Raw genomic sequence first — 23,538 nt, 5'->3', positions numbered from 1 at the left:
GAATTACATTAAAAGCTGAAAGTGAAAATCATTGCATATAAAGGTCGCAATCCTAACACTGTTATGGAAATAAGATCCACTGAATAAATGTGATTTACTTCTAAGTACAGTAGCTTAGGATAGTTCCTTTCCCCTTGATTAAAGATTATGTAACTTCAGGATGACTTTCTAAAGAGTTTGATAGGATAAATACAGGATGTTTAGCAGTAGCACAAACAATTGTGTTTTAGTTGGTGCCCATCAGGCAAAGTCATGTTACCCTCACCCCCCACTTTCTCCTGAACCTGATTTTCTAGTACACAAAATCCTAGGTACATGCTGCGCCAACTCTTTGGCATCTGGGGTAATGTTACTCTACTAACAAACAAGTACCTGGTAGGTTGGTACTGGGAGATTTTAAGGTACTGTTTCCACAGTAGGTATAGCATGACTACTACATGTTTGTTGTCCATTATGAAGGATAGCATAAATTTAGATTTTTATAGTTCCCCAGCCCACTTGCCCTGCTATCCCCTCCATCCTCAGCATCAGTGCAGCTGTCCCCCTGCGCCCAGAAGACTTCAGGTTTGCTGTCACTATGGAGGCAGCAGCTCCTCCCCGCCGGCACCCAGTGTGGCTATGGCCGCTTTCTTGTGCTCCCATTCTTTGTACATCTGTGGTTGCTTCTCCAAAGCCTTTTCTGGGCTGCCATCTTCATTCTCTTTGCCTTTGTCACTGCTGTTGTCAATGCCATTCTAGGTAAATGGTGCTGGGAAGAAACAAGGCCTAATGCCAGGCCACAGAAGTTGGTCAGCTACTGCAGCTGGCAGTGTGCCACTTTCAGTGGAACTGGTTGCCGAGTTGTGTGCAGATTTCAGCTAAGTTTTGGCAGGGATTTAAACACCCCAGATTTTTCTGCAACCTTGGAGGATCTCCCAAGGTCTGGCCCATGCCTCTGATCCTCTCTGCTAATTTAACTACAACTAATCAATCACTCATTCTGAAGGCAAGTTATTTCTTTGCCTATTTTATATGCTAATAGCCAAGCGGACCTGATGTCTGGATACTTCTGTATCTGCGGATCAGGGTCACTTGAGTTTATGTCTCAAGTGACCCTGATCCGCAAATATATAAGTATCCAGACATCAGGTCCCCTTGGCTATTAGCAACTAAAATAGGCAAATAACTTACCTTCAGAATGAATGATTAATTAGTTGTAGTTAAACTTAAATTAGCAGTGAGGATCAGAGGCATGGGCCAGATATTCCCTCAAATCTAAACCCTTCCAGTTCTTAATTTCCATTTCTAAAGATTAAATGTTTCATAAAACGAATGAAATGGATTCCATTGCTAATACAGTGAAAGACAAATATGAGAGTTTCAAAGTTGTAATTAATGTTTTTCAGATTATCCCTAGGCATTGTGTGGGAAAGTATGTTGTTATTCATTTGAAACCAGGGAAGGATACAATACACTTAATCTATATAAAAGGACCCAATTATAAATTCACCTGATTGGTTTTCATTTGATCTGTGCAACCAGCACTAAAATTCTTATGCATCTTCTCTTACATGGTAGAAGGGATATCACCATCACTGATCTGATATGGAACTTAGAAGTAATGCAAGTGATGGGGTAAGCCAGTGACCCTAATGAAGGTAATTCTGTTGAAACAGAGGCACAAACAATCATATCCATGGAATACCATGCACTGTTCTTTGGGTGTGCTAAAATTAGCGTGCGTCAAGAGTTTTCAGTGTTCCATTTTTTCCTCTTAAACAATGTACACGCGCTGTTTTTACATTTTTAAAAAGTATTCCAATACATTTTACATAAATCATTTCCTTCATTTAGACCCTGCCTTTTCCCCCAGTGGAAATCAATTCCTTTTTATCCTCACGACCCTGTGAGATAGGCTGAGAGGGTGGGACTGGCCCAATGTCACTGAGCAAGCTTCCATGGCAGCAGGGATTTGAACCTGAATCTCCCACATGCCTCTGCATAAAGCTTTACATGTGTTTGCATCATACTTCTCCCCTATGTTTTGCTATTATAACAAATCTTAATGGTATTTTTAGAGTATTTTCCAGAAAACTGAGATTACTGAGGATGCAGCAGCACTTAAGTATTTATTTAGGAAATATTCATGCTCTCCCCCCAGATTGAGGTAGCTCAAGTAATGGGAATAATTCAAATTGTAAGGATGTTTCTTTAAGCAGCAATAACTACTTATTGTTTAGCTGATTTTCTTTATATTGTTGGTTCTAACCAAGGTAGTGACCTGAATCTGAAAAGCATATACAGCAATAGCTTTCAGACTTGCAATAATCCAATATTGCTTATTTAATCACAAATTAGATCAAGAGGGCCTCAGAAAGCTTACCCTCAAGTCCATCTTCTTTCCTGCAAGCAAAATTCCATGCTTTCATTTTCATTGGTTATGTCATTATTGCAAATCATTAGCTCAAGCCATTTTGCAAAGCCACCCACCTGCAGCTTTTGTAGTAGTTGGCAACTAACCATTCTTCCCTGAAACACTTGTACACTACTTAGTAGTGGGTCTGAAAAATTAGAGGGTGGATATGCAGAGATAACTTTTTATACAAGGCTATGTGGCACCCCAATTACCTATGAAGTTCAAGGAAATGCTTTGTAGATTCCCTTTAGATGGTGTTACATATTTCAAAGTTTAGGATCAAAACTTCAATTGTAACCTTTACTACATATTATTCTGTAATTCTTTAACTATAATTATAATCTACAGTTAAGATATTCGCATAACTAAAAATATTTGGAAACTATTCCTCCCCTTTGGAACAATTTTTTCTATGCACAGAAAATCCAGGAATAGTAAATATTTAAGTGTGGGATCCTAGAAGGGAAGGAGATGGGTTATTTGTCCACTCACATCATCCTGCTAATCCAAACTGCCACCTTATCCCAGCTGCTTTTAACTTTGCCGGAGAGAGTTTGCAGGTGCTTGTATTTCAGAGAATAGTTTAGTGTGCACAAAAGTGGTATTAGTTAAATATCCCCACCGTAAATTCGTTTTCAGAGCTGTAGTGTTAAATGTCTGAAAAAATGATCAGAACTATACATGTTTTGGCCTACCTTACTAGTTCTGGCATCAGGATTGTATAGATAAAGTGAGGTGATCTGTAAGACTGGCAAGCCATTAAGAGGCAAATTTTAGTCATGCCTGTATTTCATTTAAGTTAACAGCTTTCTAGTCAAATTTGGACTGGTCTTATGTAGATATACATAGTAAGCAAACAAATCAGAAACAGTAGGTCAAAGCAGGGCTTTCACCCTGGATTGCCTACAAATTCATCTATGGATGCTTACAGAAAAAGCTTGCATAATGCTGTCTGGTCTCTTTGCATTGATTAAAAATGGCAGAAACTAATATTTGATTAATAGGATTAGCATTAATAATAGGCTTTAACTTTCCTGGGTCACTCCAACTTTTGATTTGTATCCTGAGAACTTGCAGAAACAAGTGTGTGTTGTTAAGACGCAAATAGTTGATGAACCTGGCCAGACTTGATATTCATTCAAGATGTATCTAGGTATACAAAGGCCTAAGAAGGCAAATACATTTACTTTTTGCAAAAGCAAACTTTTATTGAAGCATTATGATTTCTGGTACAGATATATTTTTGTACATTTTAATGATTCATGTCTAACACCACAGAGAGAAGTTTAACACCAAACATCACCCCCTCTTTTGATCACCCTAGTGTTCATTAATACCCATTCAACAGCTTTCTAACCATGGCTTTCCCCCCACCCAAATCTGCATTTTCAACATTACTTAGAATGGGATCTTCAGTCTAGCAGACCAAGCCAAGAAGCAGTGCCATTCACATGGGGCACTTGTCAAGAACAAAAAGTGTTTGAAACATTGGTCCTCAAACTCTAGAGCACCCTAAACTTTCAGGTGCTACTTAAAAGCAAATTTGTAATTTTGGTAGAAAAAATACGTTTAAAATAAAAAAGTCACGGTGTTCCAACTGCTTGATTTCCAACCAAGCAGATTTAGTAGTTTAGAAACACTAAAAAAGTGCTTCATTTATAAATACAGAAGGAACAAAATATTTTCATATTCAGAGAATCAAAAACATAGCTAGGACAGAGTCAAAATTTGTAACAGACTTGCTGGTCTCACAACAGCTGAAATCCCAAGTATTTGCAAGCATACCTGAACACACTAGTTCTCAGAAGCTTGCATTTATTAGCTCCATACCCATGAAGTGACTATTTGATGCCTGTACCTTTTAGTTAATGTTTTACATAGTGTTGCACTTCAGTGTGTCTACATTCCCGATTTTGCTTGCTGTAGCAAAAAAATCACTCAACACTTTTCATGTTATATAAAATAAACCGCACATTAATTAGGAAGAAACACAGATGAAGCCACAATATTGTTAAATTTCAGCTTAACTATCACATGCACAATGGTGTCACATGAAATCACAGTGTAGAAGGACATATGGTGTTGGATTACTATGAAGTAACATTTCAGCCAGCATGTAAGTTCACAATAAGAAATGACCACTATCAGTTTTGTGCAGTAGTTCCGAGTTGCATTCCTCTAAGTTTACCAGGTCTCAATAACCAAGTTACATTAAACAGCACCAGTCTCCAAGCAAGTTGGATTCCAGAAAGCTGCAACTGTATTTGAAGTTCGTGAAGTGTCTGCAGCAAGCTCTGGTGTGCCAGCCAAGTCCATGTTGTCAGTACACTTAAAACAACCATTCAACAAACTTCTATCAGTTGCTGGGGGTTGCCCGTTAGCAAATGCCAAACACTGAACAGAACTTTTGGTCTAAAGACAACCAAAATAACCAATTAGTAAATTTCCAGAGGTGAACAATTAGTGCGTTGACTCTAGTACATTGTTCTCTTAGGTGATTCTGGAAAGGTCTACAAGTCTAAAGTAGTAACAAATTTTATTAAACTCAAACAAAAATAGTGAAGTAGTCCATGTGTAAGTAGTCTTGTTCTATCAGTCTCAACGCTTCTAATCACAAAAAGTTTGAGCCAACCATTAAGGAATTTATAAATAACTCAAATGTTTAGCTATTTGTATTGTGTACTGTAACTTAAAGAGATTTTTTTAAAAAAGTTTCAAGTTACTGTGTTTATTTGGGAAAAAGGCAACAACTAGCTGTTCCAGATAAGCGGGTTTAGGAAAAATTCTAATGAGGACGAAATCCTTGTCTGTGGGGAATTTTTGGTGATACTTGGAGAAAAACTATACTGCATGTAATCCTATTGGAATTATTTTTACAAGTGTCGTAAAGTCTCATACAGTAAAATTTTTCTACATGCATTTCAATTTCACAGCAAGAGTGAAATAGAATACCTAAACACAGAAGAGAGCATTCATGCAATATATCTAAATTTTTGATATAATAATGCATACAATTGAAAATTATACTATGATTACATCTAGGGCTTTCTGCGACTACGAGGTGGATATGAAAAATATGGCCCCTTGTATCATTAACTAGAAAGCAATCACCACCTCCTCTATGGGGTATCTTTTTGCGCTTTTTCTTCATTTCTCTTAATCAACTCTGCTGTTTATTCTTGGCAAAACTGGTAAAAACAAAGTTGTAGTCACTGAACTGAGCAATCTGGCGATCTAGACGCTTAAAACCTTCAATCTTCTGGGCTGAAGAAAACACTGTGCGACACTTTGAGCTCTAGAGGGAAAAGAAAGGAAGCATTTTTAAACTCTGAAACAAGGAAAAATTAGTCTTGCAGTTGAAGTAGTATTTTCCAGATAATACCTTACAGAAGGACAGTAGTATTAATCTGTTGCTGCAAGGAGTCCTATAGTGACTTTTAAAGACCAGTATGTTTATTGTGTTAACATGTTTATTGTGCAGGCCACAGCCCAGTTTGTCAGGTACACATTTATTTAAAAATCTTCATATCCCACTTCATCTTATATTAACAAAGCAACATGTTGCAAAGCTCGATATAACAAACAAACCTTACCAATAGGACAAAAATAGCATAGCTTGATCTTTCAAAACATTTTAATCCAAAATTTAAAATGGTTTTACAACTCTTCCTGGATCCTTTAAATGGTGGTGGTCTCCACACACCATTTAATAAGTACATAGCATATACTGGGGGTGTGATGGGGAGGAAGAGAACACAAATTCTTACAAGCATGGCCAAGAGCAGTAGAAGGGACTATTGCTTTCATTAGTTATTTGAGTAAGATCCAGCAAGAGATCCTATCATAACTAAAGCGACAACAGGATTCTGTGGTTTTGTTTCAACAGACGAACATCTATTGATGATGCATGACCAATAACATTTCTGCAAAGCTTCATCACTAAGTGATATTTGGACTGTAATGCTAGATACCACTGTTTAAGTTTAGTAATAAGCAATGTAGATTTTTCTTTTAAACAGATAAGGAAACAAGTATCCATTAACAATCTCACCCATATCTCCCCAAGTAATAGATTATTTACCTGATTAACAAAGAGCGTTGTCACAAATTTTCCTGGCTTAAAAATATCTATGACCTTTCTAATTAGGTCATCATAGGATGTCTGACTTATGTTTGTTTCAAAACTAACATATGAAAACTCTGGCTCTGGAGTGATGTGAATAGTCCAATAAGTTCCCTAGATAAAATAAAGGAACTTTGTTAGATATTTCAATACAGTGTTAGTTTAAAATGTGAATGATCTTTGAAGAACAGCAAGAACATGATACTCACATCTGATTTCATCCCATTCATTGAATACCCACAAGGATTGAACATTGTAGCATCAATGACAGAACCTGGTATCAGGTCACGAATTCCACTCACCTACAAACCCAAAAACAATGTTTCTCTTACTAAAATATTCTTTAGTTAATGGGAAAGGCAAACTGTAAGTTGATACACAGGATTAATTTTCTGCATCCAGTCTAATAAGGCCACTTATTAGTACACTGATGTTATTAGTACTTATCTTTATATATTAAGGCACCTTTATGTGCGCATGCACACACAAGACTGCATGTGCCTTTTAACTTGTCTATTGTAGTAAGTATATCATCTTGGCCTCTTCCCCCATACCAGCAAGTTAGGTCAGACATGACACAGCCACTCTAAAAGCGGCAGTAAGTAGCTTTATTATACCTAGCAATCATACTATTGATCAATGCTAGTTTAGCTGACTCATGCACCTGATGATTCAGTTATTCTTCCTCAAAAAGTCATGTCCTCTCTCAAATGGATCAAGGTTAGAGGTCAGGTTTTTATCTTGTTAATATCCTTCTGTAGCTCAGGCCGGTTTGTGACCGGCGGTTTGTCAGAGCCCATTTCTGATAAAAAAAACTTTAGGCTGGTTCGTTTTTTGGTTCGTCACTGCAGACAGCCTGGCGCTGATTTCCTAGGCAACAGGGTATGGACTTCCTGCAGACCTGCTGACCCAGAAGTGACAATTTGCTGACCTGGATGTGACGTTTTCACAAGCAAAACAAACTGGTTCATGAACCTACCCCAGTGGTTCGTGGTTCGTGAAATGTGATGAACCACGAACCGCACGGTTCATTTTTTTCCCGGTTCATGCCCATCTCTACTTCTGGCCACCATATTTACAAGAATGGAATACAAAGCTCAATTGTTGAGTAGGCAATACTGAAACATATCAAGCCTCTCCTACATTGATGATCATAATTTTTTTTAATTTGATCTAAATCCTTAATCACCTCAGCTCTACTACAGAAAACGTTAGTGTCCCCGCCCCCCCCCCCCCCCGAAGGAATGGGGTGGGAAAGAAAAAAAACATGTTTTTACCTTGGGGTAAAAAAATGAATTTTAAATAATTTTTAATAAAATCAAGCAGGGAAGGAATAAATGCAAACTATTTTCTTCAGCTGCTTGCCATTTCTTACAAATCTAACATGAACAGTTTGATATTATTGTAGTAAGAACAGTATTGGATAAATTCTCTTGTTCTCTGTAAGTATAGGCAGTTATGGATTGTGCAAGTTTTTTTGTGGAGCCGAAGAGATGTCCAGCTTTGCAAGCATCTAATTGTTTGGAATTTTTGCAGTTCCATTGCTGGGATTCTGATTTTACAAATAACAGTAACAGTAGTCTGTCTCGAACTGTAAGAGCTTTGCTGCTTTCTGCTTTTTTCTGTAGCCTCCTGCACTCCATTGAAAAGCTGTTCCTGCCGGCTGGTGGAACCTTGGGAACAGTGTGGGAAGCAGTGCAGGGGAAAACTGGCATCTTCCTCTTTGCATGGTCAGAGTTCTACTTGCAGTAGGCTAGATCAGGGGTCACCCAACTTTTTGAGCCTGTGGGCACCTTGAAATTTTGACACAGTGTGCTGGGCACAGCTTACCTTCAGTCACGCAGTGAAGATCTTTGTGTTGTGGCAGCTGCTGCCAAAGCAACATTTTTTTAAAGTCAACACAGCCAAGCAAATCTCCAGCAGCCAATCAGAAGCCTTACTGGGCAAAAGCCCCACCTGGTCCATCCATTTTCTAAAAACATTTGGAAGGTGCTAGGAAAGGTATTGGGTACCATGGCACCTGTGGGCATCATGTAGAGAATACCTGGCCAAAGTTTAACCCATTGGCCTGACAATAGCCTCTAGGAGTTTAAGACTGTCCACACTATAGGCACTGTAATAACCTCAATTCTGCCCCTTTTAGTGTAGCAGCTGAAATCACAAACTTACACGAGTGACATCATTTGCAGTAACACCGTCTTTCATGTAGAACTGGTCCATAACTACTGGGTCAAGCTCGCTCATCAGAATTTCCAGTGTTTGATCTGGCTGGCTGATTACTCGACTCTCTGGAAAATCCAGAGTGTACAAGTACCTGTTTTAAATAAATACTAAAATTATTCAGCAGTACTTGAAGATCAACATTTTAGACGTTTAGTTTTCTTTATCATTTGATACTGACTTTCATTATACCTTTACAAGGTAGGAATTTATTCTAAAGATTTTAGAAAGAAAAGGAGAAGTGAATTTACCAGCAGTCAGAATTCATACGGCCCATGCAATAAGCTGCTCCATCTGTAAAAGACAAAAGACTAGTAGTAGATCACAGCATAAAAATACCATCTCTTTGCCTGAAAGAGATTTAGTACTGCTTGAAGTGAATTCAGCTACCTAATCTATTATACAGTTCACATCCCAGCCTGTAGTAAATATGTAATGAGGCTTTTGTAGTCATAAGAGCCAGTATAGCTTTAGATATTCACCACTGTGCCTTACTTGCATGGCTCCCAGCTCTGGCTATTCACTATAGCTGTTACAGGCTTTCTTGCAGAAAAATAATCCATACCTCACTTACTGCAGCCAAATAGTTCTAAGTATTGCATATTTCTTGTCTCCACTTACATCCTGCAACCCACCCACGCCAGAACTCATCCAATAGTGATAAACATAAAACCAACTCAAAATAGTCAGCAAAATATAATACTGTGTTTATTTCTATATACATATACCAATTTTTTGTCACTTTGACTAGGTATCAAATTCTATTTTAGAAGAGATTGAATGTGGCACTTCTGTTTATGTGGAGAACCTTGGAATGGAATCATATATTTAGCTGCCACTGTCATTCTTACAATGCCATCCAGTATATGGGCAGTTTTAGACAATTCCAACAATTATAGCACCCCTATAGTCAAGTTATATTCCTATGAAGACAACTAGTGTATGTGGCTTTAGAAAGGGATTAGCAAAATTCATGGAAGATACCCATAATGGCTATTAGTCAGGCTAACCAAATGGAATCTTATGCTCAGAGGCAGTTTTTCTTAATAACAGTTGCTAGGGGGCAAGAAGGGGAGGCTTTGTCCTCTGCTTGTTGACCTTCTAGAACATCTGGCTGAGTACTATGGGGAAAAAATTCTGGCCTAGAGAATCTTTGGTGTGAACCAGCAGGGCTGCTCTTACATTCTAGTACCATGGTAACAGTGCAACAATAGCCTACATGCTAGCTCTTCTATGGTTTGCATAAACTTCTTGAATGGTCTAAAGTTTTAATTTACAGGTTCTTTTAAAAAACAAAAATCAATAAGAGATACTAGCTTACTTGGAAAAATTTCATTAAGGAACTCTACTTCTTCCTGGAAATTCCTGTGTGGGTACTCTTGGTGGGAAGGCTTCATGAAATTCTTACGTGAATAAAAGAAGCTCTGAAGAATGAGAGAGTTCAAATGAAATATGCAGCTTTCCTAAACGGTCCCATACAATGTAACAGTTTTTTGGGGGGAAGAGGGACTGAGGACACAGAGGAGTGATCCTTTTTACATGTTGATAGGGTGTACAGAATTATCCTCCCAGACACTACTATCATCAGTATTAAGTACTTTTACTGATTTAACTGTAAATTAATTATTTTACCACTATGCAGCTTTGAAATATTAACAGAACAATCCTAAGCTGAGTCACTCTAAACCCATTGATTTCAATGGTCTTAGACTGTTTAAGATTGTGCAGTAAGTCTATTCAGGACTGATATTTATACAAAAGGACACGTTTATCTATTTGTTATCTCTCACCATGGATTTAGTTACGCACAAATATCCTGTCATGATCAAATGGCATCATGAGCATTTTAATTTTCAATAGTATATTTGGATCACTGTATGCCTGTCATTTTCTGAGGATGGGGGAACAATGGGTATTAACACATCTGGAAGGGACAGAATACATGTCAACTAGCTCAAGGTATGTATTTCTGGATGCCCTCTCCCATCTAGCACACACTCGGCCAATAATGTAAGAGGTATGATGCCAGGCATAGACTGGGAATGACATCACACTAATGATGACAAGTACAACCTAAGAACCTGATATCATTGCAGAGCAGGTTTTCTTCCCCTCTCCACCCTGCTACTCTTATCCAAGCCACCAATGTCATAATGAATTATTGGTCATGTCCTGTACTTAACAGCAGTAAGTGGACTTTGGACAAGTATGAATGAAACACTACTCATTCAAGACTTATTTGTTCTTTAAAAGAAAAAGCAGGAATCGATCTTTTTTTCCTTTAAAGGGCAACTCTGGACACTTTCAGTTAGTAAAACTTGTGTAGTGGAGTGCCAAGTTGCCTCCATTGTTGTAACTGATGTTTAGAGTCTAGTATGTTATCAAGCCGCTTTCATATCTGTCTGCCAACATGGCCAGTTTTTTGTTATAGCCTGTGAGGTAGTAGGTTTCCTTCTGTTCCTCAGAGGCTGCAGTAAAGGTAATGGCTTGCACTGTGGCAACAGCTGGTGAGACTAACCCCACACCCTCCAAGTACTCTGTAATAACAGTGGTGCTTTGCTCTGGCTTAAGCAGTCTTCTTTGACACAAGGCCCTTTAAAGTGACACAGGCAAGAGGGGAAGGAGTGTCACTAGTTACCAGATCACCACAAATAATATTACCAAGTGTCTAGGATATTCAGACCTCAATCCATGCAGTGCTTAGCCATTAGAGAGAGTGGGGAGGTGAAGAAGAAAGTAACTGATAGCCACTTACAGGAGTCTTCTTATGTCTTAGACTGGAACTGAAACATTAACTAGATTGGAAAAATGTTTGTACTCCTGAACCTTTCAGTCAATATGTTAATCCTGAAAACACTGCCAGGATCTTATACAAGAACTATATTAGAATTGTTAACTTATAATGAGATAGTCTGGAAAGGATAGTCATGGAAAGATATTGAAATTAACAAATTTATATTCTGCCTTTCTGCCCTCACAAGAGCTACCAAGGTGGCTAACAAATTAAAACATACATACTAAAATCACATTATAAAACCATTAAAATCAACCAAAGCACATCATTAAAACAGTTAAAAACAAAGCTTTAAAAACAAAGATATAAAAACAATTTAAAAATTTAAAGCAATTAAAACATTGTGCATGAAAGTGTGATCACTGAGGCACACTTAACAACCAAAAAAGTCTTCAACCGAATGAAAATGGCAACAGAAGCAATAGATGAATCTCTCTGGGGAGAGAGTTCCCGAGTTTTGGTGGTACAACCAATAAGGCCCTTTCCCAGGTTGTCACCTGTTTAATCTCAGAAAGTGGGGGCACCCAAAGGTGGTAGTGGTGGTGGCGATAACAACAACAACAGTTAATCTGGACAGATTAATTCCCAGTCAGAGCAGTGAATAAAGTCAGTGTTATTATCCCCACAATACAACTGGGGAACTCGGGCTGAGAGAAGTGGCTTACCAAAGGCCGCCTGCAGAGTTCATGGCAGTAGCAGGAGTAGAACAATAGAGTGCTGATCTGCAATCCAACCAGTTAACCTCAATGACTACAGTGGTTAGGTAAGCTTTGTAAGGGAGTAGGCAGTCCTTCAGGTATGCTGTCCCAAACCATATATGGCTTTTAAGGTCATTAACAGCACCTTGAACTGTGTCCAGAAACAAACTGGGAGCCAGTGTAGCTGGGTCAAAATTGGAGAGAGATGGTCCCTACAACCCACTCGTCAATACGCTGGCTGCAACGTTCTGCACCAACTGGAGTTTCCAAACTCTTTAAGGGCAGCCTGATAATAATAAATAACATTCGATTTATATACCGCCCTTCAGGACAACTTAATGCCCACTCAGAGCGGTTTACAAAGTATGTTACTATTATCCCCACAACAAAACACCCTGTGAGGTGGGTGGGGCTCTAGAGAACTGTGACTAGCCCAAGGTCACCCAGCTGGCTTCAAGTGGAGGAGTGGGGAATCAAACCCAGCTCTCCAGATTAGAGTCCAGCGCTCTTAACCACTACACCAAACTGGCTCTCATTTGTAATGCACATTGCCGTAATCTAACTTAGACTTTAGTATTCTAGTAAACTATTCTTCAAATAAGCAGACCCCCCTCCCCAATACTTAAAGTCAACATATGACTGTTTTGATAAAGATGAAAAAAATTCATAAGTATCACAGTAGCTCTTGAGATTCTGGTATCTTACCTGAATGGAGTCAAACCCACAGTATTCTCTAGCAAGCTCTAACAGGGGAACCAGTGCCTGCAGTAAGAGGGTGGTACCACATGTCTTCAAAATGAAACGTCTCTTGGAGACAAACATGCTACTCTCACTGAAAAACAAATTACACAAACACATTGATACAATGATTACCCAGGTAGTTTTAGAAGACTCACAATTTCTTTTGTGCCAAATTTTACTACATTAAAATGAGAGAAAAAGACGCTCTGAAAACAATCCAGAAAAATATATGTGCTCACAAATAAAGCAAGGTCGTAAATCAGTTGCAGGGTGGTGGAAGAAATTTGGTCTCTAATTCTGCCTTCTTCACAGTTTAACAGCATAGCATAAGATATCCTTGCCTCTCTTGGCTAATGAGAATACAGCAATATCATGTGGTCCTAGGCAAAAGGAACTGAGGAGGCCTTGAAATAACATCTAGATCTTCAGTAGCAACAGATTATGTCCAAGGCTGCACTCAGCCATCATACTAATCTCAGTTTATCTGTAGCTTTGGCACAAGCTCATTTTTGTGCTCACAGACCCTTCCTGCTCTTCCCATCTCCTCTTATGCACAGAGATTCAATCAGATCCTCCCAGTTTCATCAAGCTTTAGTTCATTTTGATGTCCAAATACAGGAGTCATAGAACTCAAATTTGTACTGTCTCTGTGACAAACTGCATCTTAAACATATCAGTAAGTTTTGAATCAAAAAGAGAAAGGAGATGGGATGAGTGTGCAAGCATTGAATCAAACTGTGTTCGTGTCTAATATCAGTTTATTTGTAGCTTGTCATGACCACTGAATCCAGAATGACTTTTGGTTTTCCAGGATTTATCGGGAAGACATGCAGTCCCAGTTTATCAAGTAATACTTCTGAATTTTGGGTATGCATATATCAAAGGATCAAATCCAAGAGAGATTACCAGGTGTTAATTACACATGACCTAGCAACATCACACAGTTTAAATTTGATGTTCAAATATAAATCGAAAGATTTATTTCATACATTTTTGGACTTCATGCAACATATGAGGCATGTCTAAATTCTAGTCTGAAATTGCACTAGATTCAGTACTGCAGGTCTGGATGGTGCCAAAAGCACCATGCTAGCATATTAGGCAACAAAGCTTTCTTCCATCAGCAACCTCACAGCCAAAGGCCCAATTAATGCCTTATAACCTGGAAATACAACACCTAAATCACTCAGTCCCACATGAGATTACCATCTCCTTCCACTACATTGGAGAACAGGAAGTACAAAAGCAGTTTTAAGAGTTTTGCACTGGTAAGAACCAGTGTTATATAGAGGTTGAAGTGATGGGCTCAGGTTCAAATCTTCACTTGATCAAAAAGAGTCCAGTAGCACCTTTAAGACAAACCAACTTGACTGTAGCATAAGCTTTCAAGAATCACAGTTCTCTTCGCCAGATGAGAATCACACATCTGACGAAAAGAACTGTGATTCTCGAAAGCTTATGCTACAGTCAAGTTGGTTCGTCTTAAAGGTGCTATTGGACTCTTCGATTTTGCTACTAGAGACTAACACGGCTAACTCCTCTGGATCACTTGATGAAGAAGTTCACAAACAGACCTTGGCAGGGCTCATTTCGAGAGGGAACATGCCAGAAGACAGTTCCAGCAGTTCCCAAAGAGGTCACATGTCAGGTGGCCCCACCCACCTGACTCTCGGCCATTTGGGGCCCATTTCAGTCTGGACTGGGGCCGAAACAGCCCAGATCGGGCCTCTGACAGGTGGTGGATTACTTTCCCACTCAGCAATGGCCTGATCCTGACCATGTTGGGCCACTTTTCGCCATTTTGGGCCCAATTTCTGCCCTGAATGGCCAGGATTGGGTCCAAAACAGTCAGGATAGGTGATGTCAGGGGGTGTAGCATATGCAAATCAGTTATGCCAATGACACTTCCGGTGATGGCAAAGGGTGTGGCATATCCTAATGAGTTCCTCCAGCTCTTTTTCTATGAAATGACCCCTGGGCCTTGGTCAGATTACTATTTATTGGCCTATTCTACCTCACAGGATTATGCTAAAGTGACATGCTGAGCACTTTGCAGAGACAGCATAATGCAAATATAATAAAATCACGTACTTCACAGCTCCTATTTCTCTGTTTTGCATGTGTACCCTGTACTGCAGTGATTTGCAGTAGATCAAAGGACCAAGGGCACCAGTTGCTGGTGCTCAAGGGTTAAAGTTAGCATGTATATGTTAATCTCTATCTGGGACATATCTTCCAACTTTCACCAGAGGCCTTGAAAAAGCTCTAGTGGAAGTAAGCCTTTATTAACTGCTCCCACATAGAACTGGGGGGTGGGGGGGTGGAAGAGGTGCTAAAATGGTAACATTTTAAATTTGGTGCATAAATGAATATACTATACATTTCTAAAATGCCTTTATACTTGCCATTTCAACACTAGGTAGTTATAGCCAGTTTACAGTCATTCAGGTGCAAAGGTGGAATTTTGTCCATCTGTGCTTTTTATTTACACATACCATTATTACATAAAGTTCTATTTTTACTTTATGTAAAAAATTCTTACCTGAGTACATAAGCTTCCTGCTTGTCAGTTTTTGTCACACTAATGATCAAACAATGCACATTCTCCAAAAGTTTGTCCCATTCAAACCTGTTTAAAAAAAAGTCTAGTATAAGCTGTTTTTCAATCAAGTACAACTCACTATTATTTCTGAAATGAAATTTAAAAAGTGCATAGCGAATTCAAAGTTGCAGATTCCAGATTTAAATGTTCCTGAAAGTGAATTTTTTCAATTCCACTTGAAAGCTTGAAATTATATTCCACACCATTGCTGAAGGCCACCAAACCCAAAAAAGCTTTACAGGAACACAATTTCAACATCGAAATCTATCCCATGAAGTAATGCAACTACTGGCTTCATCATGGCTTACTTAAATCTACTTACTTTTCAGATTCTCCAGTAAAATAAACTGAACAATTGTAACTCTTGCATGTTGCTGAACAAGACAATGTGTTTGTTGTTGTTGTTAATTGCCTTGGGCACCAAAGCTACTGAGCACCCAACATCAGCACTACTTAATGGTACATAATAAATAATAATGCTTTTAGAGTTAACATTATCTGTCACTGAGGGAAGAAAAAAGTTTAAAAATTTGTAGTGTGACTTTTCGTGATATCACCCCAAAATACCATAGATGCGGACACTTCAATTAGAGACTTGAATGGCAGGAATGTCTAACTTCATAGAAGTTAGCTACATTACTAAAGAATAGATGTATTGACTAAGAGCCAAATGATATTCATATGTATAAGAAACGAGTAATCACTAATTTTACACAGTCTTGGTTATGGATAACTTTCTCTGGTGCTTGAGGTTATTAAGATAGGCTAGCCAAGAATGTGCACTCTTTAACACAGGACAGAGACAGCCATTGTTAAGAGGTTTTGAAACTCTGTAAATATGACAAGCTAAACTGATAGGTAGCTTTTGCCTCGAACTGGCTCTTTGCCTGTGACCTTTTTATTTTGGGGTAAGTTACTTTTGGACTCATGTAACTGCTTTCCTTGAATGATTTATGGAGTTATAATGGATGGTATGATTTTCTGTTGATTGAATTAATATCGAGATTTTAAAATAATTACGTTTTTTTAATAAAGACTTAGAATGGAAGCAGAGATTCCATAATTGTATTACTTGTTTACAATACCTGGCAATGAACCTAAGATGTTATCTGTGGTGTACCTCTTGCCAGTCCTGACAAGAGTCATCCAGAACAAACATGTCATCTAGGATATAGTTCTAATATTAGATTCTAGGTTTTAGGCTTTATCAACTCCTGTTAAGGCTAGGATAATGAAGATATATGTTGGGCGGGATGGTAGATATCTGTTGGGCAAACAAGGATATTTGTCAGACCTGATCTAGAAACAGGACAGTCATTCATGGGTGATGAATTCTCCATGATGTAGGATTAATATGTAAAGGGTATCCATGACATTTTCTACTCAATAAATGTAACTTGAGAGTAGCATATGTTCAGGTTCTTATGTGAAGATCAAGCTTAATTAACAATTCTAGTTTAAATTCCTTGCCACCTCCTAAAATCTCTAGCATCACGTGACTAGCTGGAAACCATGCTCTATTCATAAGCATAAGCACAATTTCAACAGGAAAGAAGAGACTTTAAGAATGAATAGGGCATGGTTTCCAGTCCTGAAAAACACCAGACTAACAAAATACTCTATACCCTACAATATCCCCACAGAGAAGATTAGCATATCAAGCACCAATCCATATGCAAAAGAACCTCCTCAGCATACAGTGAAGCCTCCCTCCATTAGCATTCCACACCCTGGGAAACTCTTACAGGATGACTCAGCCCAACCCCACCTTTCCTGAGTAGATATAAGTTACCTGCCAACATCTTTTCCACACTGTGACACTGAAAGATCTCTGTCTTTTGGTGCTACACCTCTGAAGATGCCAGTCACAGCTTCTGGCGAACCGTCAGGAACTACAATGCCAAGACCATGGCTATACAGCCCAGAAAATCGACAACAACCATTGTTCTCCAGCTGTGAAAGCCTTCGACAATACATCGAACACCTATTGTCTTGGCTTATGAAGTTGTGTTTAGGAAGTATTTGTTAGTTTGGCTAGTACAAATTCTATAATTCCCTTGACATTCAGGCCTTAGTACTGAACGATTACAGATGACACAGCAAGAAGCTGCAGTAATTCCTGGCTTTCACTTGATAAATATAAGATGTAGTTAAACTCACCTTCTAAACCACAAGTGGTAACATTCAGAAGTTTAAGAACCACAAGACACAAAGTTTTACTTTTTTTTTTGCAAACACTTCACAAAAATATTAATATACTGCACTGCATTCATATACTGCATCACAGGTATTGCAATACATAAAATTAGGTCACAATACAACTGAATTTTAGTATTAGTAAAACAGCCACTCTCTCTCACCCGAGGGTTGAGTGAGAAGAAAAATAGGTAAGTCTTTTCAACTCATGAAGCCCAGTGAAGTGAGGGGAAGATACAGAATAACCTTTTCAGCTAGGTATTGAAAGCTTATAAATAAAGTAATGCAAATCCTTACAAACAAAGTCAAACTCAGGACATCCCTCCTGTCCCTTTTGGCAGATAAGGGGGAAGTAATTTGCTGTTGCTGGTTTGCTTCCACAACTGTAACTGATCTGATCAATATGCCTCACAGACTTAATCTTCTGAATGCCTGCTTCACCCTTCATCTCCAGGCTCTCTGCTAACACCCCCCCCCCATTAAGCACACTACATTGGAACTTTTAAGTTCTAAATAAACACCTACAGGTTCACGCTTCAGAGATGGAATCCTATTCACACTTCTGAGTAAGCCCTAAGTGAGGACTTCTGAATAAACATGCCCTTAACTCATTGGGAGAACTGTGTTCCCTTTCTGAAGAGCTGTTCCTCCTCTTTAAAAGTAGTGACAGCCATTGGTTTCCCACATAAGAAAAATAGGAAACTTTTGTCACTCGCTAATGAGACCCTGAGCAGATCTCTACAACGAACACTGTGCCCCTCTTTTACTCATACCTTCCAAGGCTTTAGTAGACAACAGTGAAAATGGCAGCCATGTAGGACTAATGAAGGGATTGGTTTAAGCAAGCAATCACTGGTATCACAACTGATCTGGTTTCTCCACTTAATTCATCACAGCTTCTCTCCACAGGCACACGACAATTAATGGGGTTGAGGGAGTGTGAGATGATCTTGTTTTCATACTTACCTTCTACAGTTAAAGTTAAAAAGCAGCAGCTAGCATTAGAAAGAGGAAGTATAAGAGAGCTAGCAGCTGCTGCATGAGGATAGGAAAATGACCAGTCATAGGAGTGAAAAAGATGAGAGTACCATGGAATCAGAAGAGTTGGCCCATGAACTTTAGCTAAAGAAAAGCTGGATGCAGCTCATTGAGCCAATTTGTAAACCTCTGGTACGTGGTGAGTTGAATTCATTTTTGCCAGTTCCTCCAACTCTATCCCAGCTTGTGTCCCTTTTATATCCCTGTTTAGGAACTCCGATTATTAATTCTGTATCCATACAAAATTTACCATTCTTGACTAACCAACCCAGTATTCCTGTCCTTGCAACTCTTCCGAATGGGGCAAGCACTCTACCAACAGTACTTACCCTTGAAATGATAAGTTGTTTGCCTAACTGTATACTGTACAATAGCAGTGTCAAAGTAATAGTATTGTTTGTAAGATTTAACTCTTACTTAAAATGCAGATACCACAAGACAGCACCAGGACTAGAAATTGTTTCAAGGTTCAAAAACCAGAATTGGTGACAGACCCTTCCTTTAAAGGCCTCCTATTTTGCCACTGAAACAAAGACACTGAGATGAGAGCAAATTTTTTTTTTTACTACCCTACATTTTTCTGTGGAACATTGTCAATTTCTAAAAACTCACTGCTTCAATGAATAGCTACTACTACCAACTTTAGGCAAACTTGTCAGTTCCAAAGCTGAAATTCTTCAATTTTTATCTAGAAACTGTATAATAGAACACATGAACACTTTATCTGTAAAGTGCAGGGGGCACTAAAACCACAAGCACTTATAAAAATGCACGTTTTAAAAGTATCAGATAGTTCACCTGATTTCCTTTGAAGTCAAAGCTACAATTCTTTTTGTGGCAAAAGGGATATTGTAATCACTAATCTGATGCGGAGTTAACCAACGCAACTGGTATTACTGAGTGTAATAATGAATCTGAAGTGCCCAAAATCCTCTGTGAAAAATGTAAATTCCTTTAAATAAACGAGCATATCCATCGTACCTGATGTAGTTCTTGACTGTGCTAAAATAGAGTTTTCAGTGCTTTTTTTAAAGTTGAAAGAAAGTTCATGCTGTACTATCTTTCAAACCAAGTCATATTCCAAGAAAAATAATTGATACGGCTTTGATTTTTTTAATTCTTAAACAACATTTGATCAATTATTTCTACTGTTTCAATTCAAGGAGTTTCCACTACCAATGGAAGGTAGCAACGCAAGTACTTTTCAATTTTGTCTACTGAACATAAAAATTCTAAATCAAATATTCTATTTGGGGCTTCAGAATTTTCTGGAAAACTCAATTTTTCCTGGCAAATCCAAATCAGTGGTGATATTATGAAGAAAAAAGGGAGAAAAGTTTGCCATTAAGGTCTGGACTAAATTAAACTCTTCAGACACTCCAATTAATTTAAGTAGACAAAAAGTGCCTTAAACCAGTTAACTCGAGTTCTTCATGACCCCAATCTGTGCTTCATGTCTCTGACTATACATAAGTCATGTGCAAGGGTCTTCATTTTACTTCAGCTCATTTCTTCCATCTCAATAGCCAACACTACTAGTAAGTGGTCATTGCTGTTGTGGGGTAGGGAAGAAGTATCTTCCAGACACATGATAATGCATGTATAGGGCAAAACTCATTTGAACATAGCTGGAAAACAAAATTGAAAGCCACAGCATAACACACAATCATAATCTGTTTTACCCTTTAGGATAAATGTTCAGTGTGGATTGGTTCTCTTTCTGTACTTATTACTTCATTTATTTTACTTAATTTATGCCCCTCCTTTTCCACCAGTGGGGACCCAAAGTGCTTTACTTTGTCCTCTTCTCCATTTTTTCCCCTCACAACAAACCCTGTGAGGTGGGTTAGTCTCAGAGTTTGTGATTGGGCCAAGGTCACCCAGCACGCTTCCATGGCAGAGCAGGGAATCAACTCTCGAGTCTCCCAGATCCTAGTTAGTCACTCTAGCCCGTAAACCACACCAACTCCTACTTTTAATAAGTATTTTTTTCAACACACCTGAAATTCTCATTCTATACTCCAGTAGAAGAACTCAAATATCTGAAACTGGAACAAGTAGTTCACGATTAAGTGAAGTATTCAGAGTGCTTCATGCAAACACCCGTTGTCTCACTACCTTTCTCTCCTTTCAATTTCAGAGGTTTGAACTTCTCACACTTCTGGCACTTGAGCTTAGTATGTCCATTTCTCCAGAAAAATTACTCGCCAGATCGTCCTCCTCATACACAAAACAAATGCAAATACACATACCTTTTGAGTTTGTGCAAGGCTTAGCCCTCCCCCACTCTGTTGGTTGAGCTAGCGCTTTCTCCACATTCCTGAAATGCCCACTAGATGACAGCCCCAGGCCCGGCCCTCCTGCAGCCCTGCAATTTAATTGGTTTGAACTTGTCAATGGGGAAAGGAAAGGTTACTCTATCTGGAGCGTGAGGCAGAAGCCTCACATGTGATCGCTGTTTCAGCCACATTTTTTAAGATAGGAGGGGCTTCTCTCTTCTCTCACACCCCTGCTGAATACCACAAGAACCAATGGCACAAATGGGGAGCTCGAACCACGGTCCCCGCCCGTGTTCTCACCGGAACTACCCTATGAGGCCCAGAACCATACTATTGCCAGAGAAGCTAAACATAGCCCTTCGTGCTTTCTACCACCCTCGCAGCACAGGCAGAAAGAAGGCCCCACTAAAGCTCCCTTTTTCGGAGAGAAAGAACAACCCAATGAGGTCTCCACAAGGGTAACTTTAAAATGGACTGTTCTCTCAGAACTTGGCCGGCAGTCCCACTGTCAGCAAGGGGAAGACGCACAGAAAGCTTCAGCCAAGAGCGCGCGAGGGAATCCCTTATCAATCCGAGTATCAGATGCACCTCCACGTTTATGCACCATATGCTACATACGCGAACGAGCGATCTCACGTGATCGGGCCGTTTATACGTGACATTGCAGGCTAACCTGGGCAAAACCTCAGCCACGAGCTAGCTCCCGACCCGTTCTCGCCTCCCCTAAAGACTTCTCCCAGGAGTCACCAGCAAAGGCCCTGGTAACTGGACGCGGATACAGCTGCCCACTGCCGCCACCCTACAACCCAACTCCCCCCCCCCCCGTCCAAGGGAAGAGGAGGAACTAGAGCGCTACCGCTCTGGGAGCGTTCTCCACAGCAAGGAAACTCAGCGGAACCCCCCCATGGGCGCCACTCGATTCGAGTGGGACTTCTGATGAAGGGGAAGGTCGAGCACCGCTCCCCTCCCCAACGAGATCGCTCCATAACCTATTCCCAGCCAACCAGGCTCCGGCCGGCCTGGAATGCGAACCTAGGCCTGCCGCCACGCCTCGGAGCCAGGCTCGCGTGAGGCAGGGAACGGTCATGACGGTTCCTTCCCTCCTTTGAGCAACTGCCAAGAGGGCCGGCGAACCGTCACGCTGCTCCGGGGCCTCTCCGCCTCCCCCCGCCCGCAGTGGTAGAAATCCTCCCTCTTCACCTGGCCGAAGGACAGCCCTCTCCGCCCCTCCCCCCATTACGCCGTTCTGAATGGAGCAGCCGCCATGCCCGTCCTTCTCTACCGGCCATGAGCCTCACTCCCTTCCCGCCTAGTGGTGCCGGCATCGCGCTCGCCCTCCTGCCAGTGCATGTGCGCCACCAGTCGGGCATATTCAGCCGCCCGCTCCAGGAACCCATCCATGTTTTCTTCTCTCTCTCCATTAACCCCCCCCCCCTTGCCTACTCTCCCGGCCTCGGCCTCCCTTCTCCACTAACCTGGGAATGGTGCGGAGGTCGCCGGATCCCTTGCTCTGGTGCGGCTCCTGCTGCGAGGGCTGCTGCCGGGCGAACCACACCTCCAGGAGCTTCTCGGTCCCTTCAAAAAAGTGTGCACCGTTCTCCTCCATCATGGTGAGACAACTCCGTAAAACCAACAACCACAGAAATTAACGACAGGCACCCCCGACCAAACTGCTGCTGCTGCCGCCGCCGCCCTCCTTCTCCTCCTCACCTACACACCGGTTACGGCTGGTCACTACTGTTGCTGTTGCTCGGGGCCGCCTCGCAGCCCGTCCAGGACAGGCTTCACCTTTAACGGGGGAGTAATCTTATATTAAGCTTTTAGAAAAAAGAAACACCAGCGAGCGGTTGCAGGAAAGGTAACGGGGTCGTTACAGAGTCCTTTCGAAAGGGAAAGGGAGACGGACGCGAGGTGGAAGGATAGAAGCGCGGAGTGGGCAGGCGTGCAGGCGATGCGGTTCGGTTCCTTGTATTCCGTGTGTTCCCCTGTTACAGAGAAAAGCGTAGAGCGAGCGCTAGCTAATGTCGCCGGCCATACTGTGTAAGCGAAGGAAAGCCGCGCACGCAGCAGCTTTTATAGTCACACAGGTAGCAGCCGCCCACCCTCTAGGGCCTCATGATTGGACGCTCGCCTCTTAGTCCCGCCCTTCCATCTCAGCTACAGGACATTTGAGCGGTCTATCAGACACCACGGGCTCGCCTTGTGCTACTGCCCGCTGCGAGCTTGTGTGCCCTTAGGCGAGGTAGCAGGCAGAGTCGGGCACCGTTGCGAGTTGGCACATGTGAGAGCGTGAAGCAGACGAATGTATGCAAAAGTGGGTGAGAACAGTTGCAGTTTGAGAGGTGGGGGAAATGGAAAGAAAACTCCACACGCACCGTTGCATAATCACATCAGAAAATATGAATGCAACGATAGGAGAGAGGCGGATTAAAGGAGTGTGAGCATATGAAGA

The 23,538-nt window shown here is 40.6% G+C and overlaps 1 protein-coding gene across 1 annotated transcript; it reads right to left on the bottom strand.

Annotated features, from left to right (window-relative positions):
* Positions 1–3,577: 3,577 nt before the first annotated feature.
* On the bottom strand, positions 3,578–23,119 carry AMD1 (adenosylmethionine decarboxylase 1). Its single transcript, XM_054974170.1, has 9 exons — positions 22,562–23,119; positions 15,514–15,600; positions 12,936–13,062; positions 10,060–10,162; positions 8,990–9,032; positions 8,688–8,832; positions 6,728–6,820; positions 6,477–6,632; positions 3,578–5,690 (listed from the first exon to the last, which is right to left on the bottom strand). The coding sequence occupies exons 1-9, from the start codon at positions 22,693–22,695 to the stop codon at positions 5,556–5,558; spliced, it is 1,023 nt and encodes a 340-aa protein (XP_054830145.1). The 5' UTR covers positions 22,696–23,119; the 3' UTR covers positions 3,578–5,555.
* Between the last annotated feature and the right edge of the window lie 419 nt (positions 23,120–23,538).

This window comes from Eublepharis macularius, chromosome 1, assembly GCF_028583425.1.
Source record: "Eublepharis macularius isolate TG4126 chromosome 1, MPM_Emac_v1.0, whole genome shotgun sequence".
In the NCBI taxonomy this organism is placed as follows: domain Eukaryota; kingdom Metazoa; phylum Chordata; class Lepidosauria; order Squamata; family Eublepharidae; genus Eublepharis; species Eublepharis macularius.
Note: the sequence above shows the minus strand (reverse complement) of the source record. Positions and strands in the feature narration are given on the sequence as shown.

Excerpts from the sequence above, each read along its gene's own strand:
- AMD1 (XM_054974170.1), bottom strand. The coding sequence starts at position 22,695 with ATGATGGAGGAGAACGGTGCACACTTTTTTGAAGGGACCGAGAAGCTC. Across the intron at positions 10,163-12,935 it reads GTGGGTTTGACTCCATTCAG|AGCTTCTTTTATTCACGTAA; the intron begins GTAAGATACCAG and ends CTCATTCTTCAG. Across the intron at positions 6,633-6,727 it reads TGAATGGGATGAAATCAGAT|GGAACTTATTGGACTATTCA; the intron begins GTGAGTATCATG and ends TATTTTATCTAG.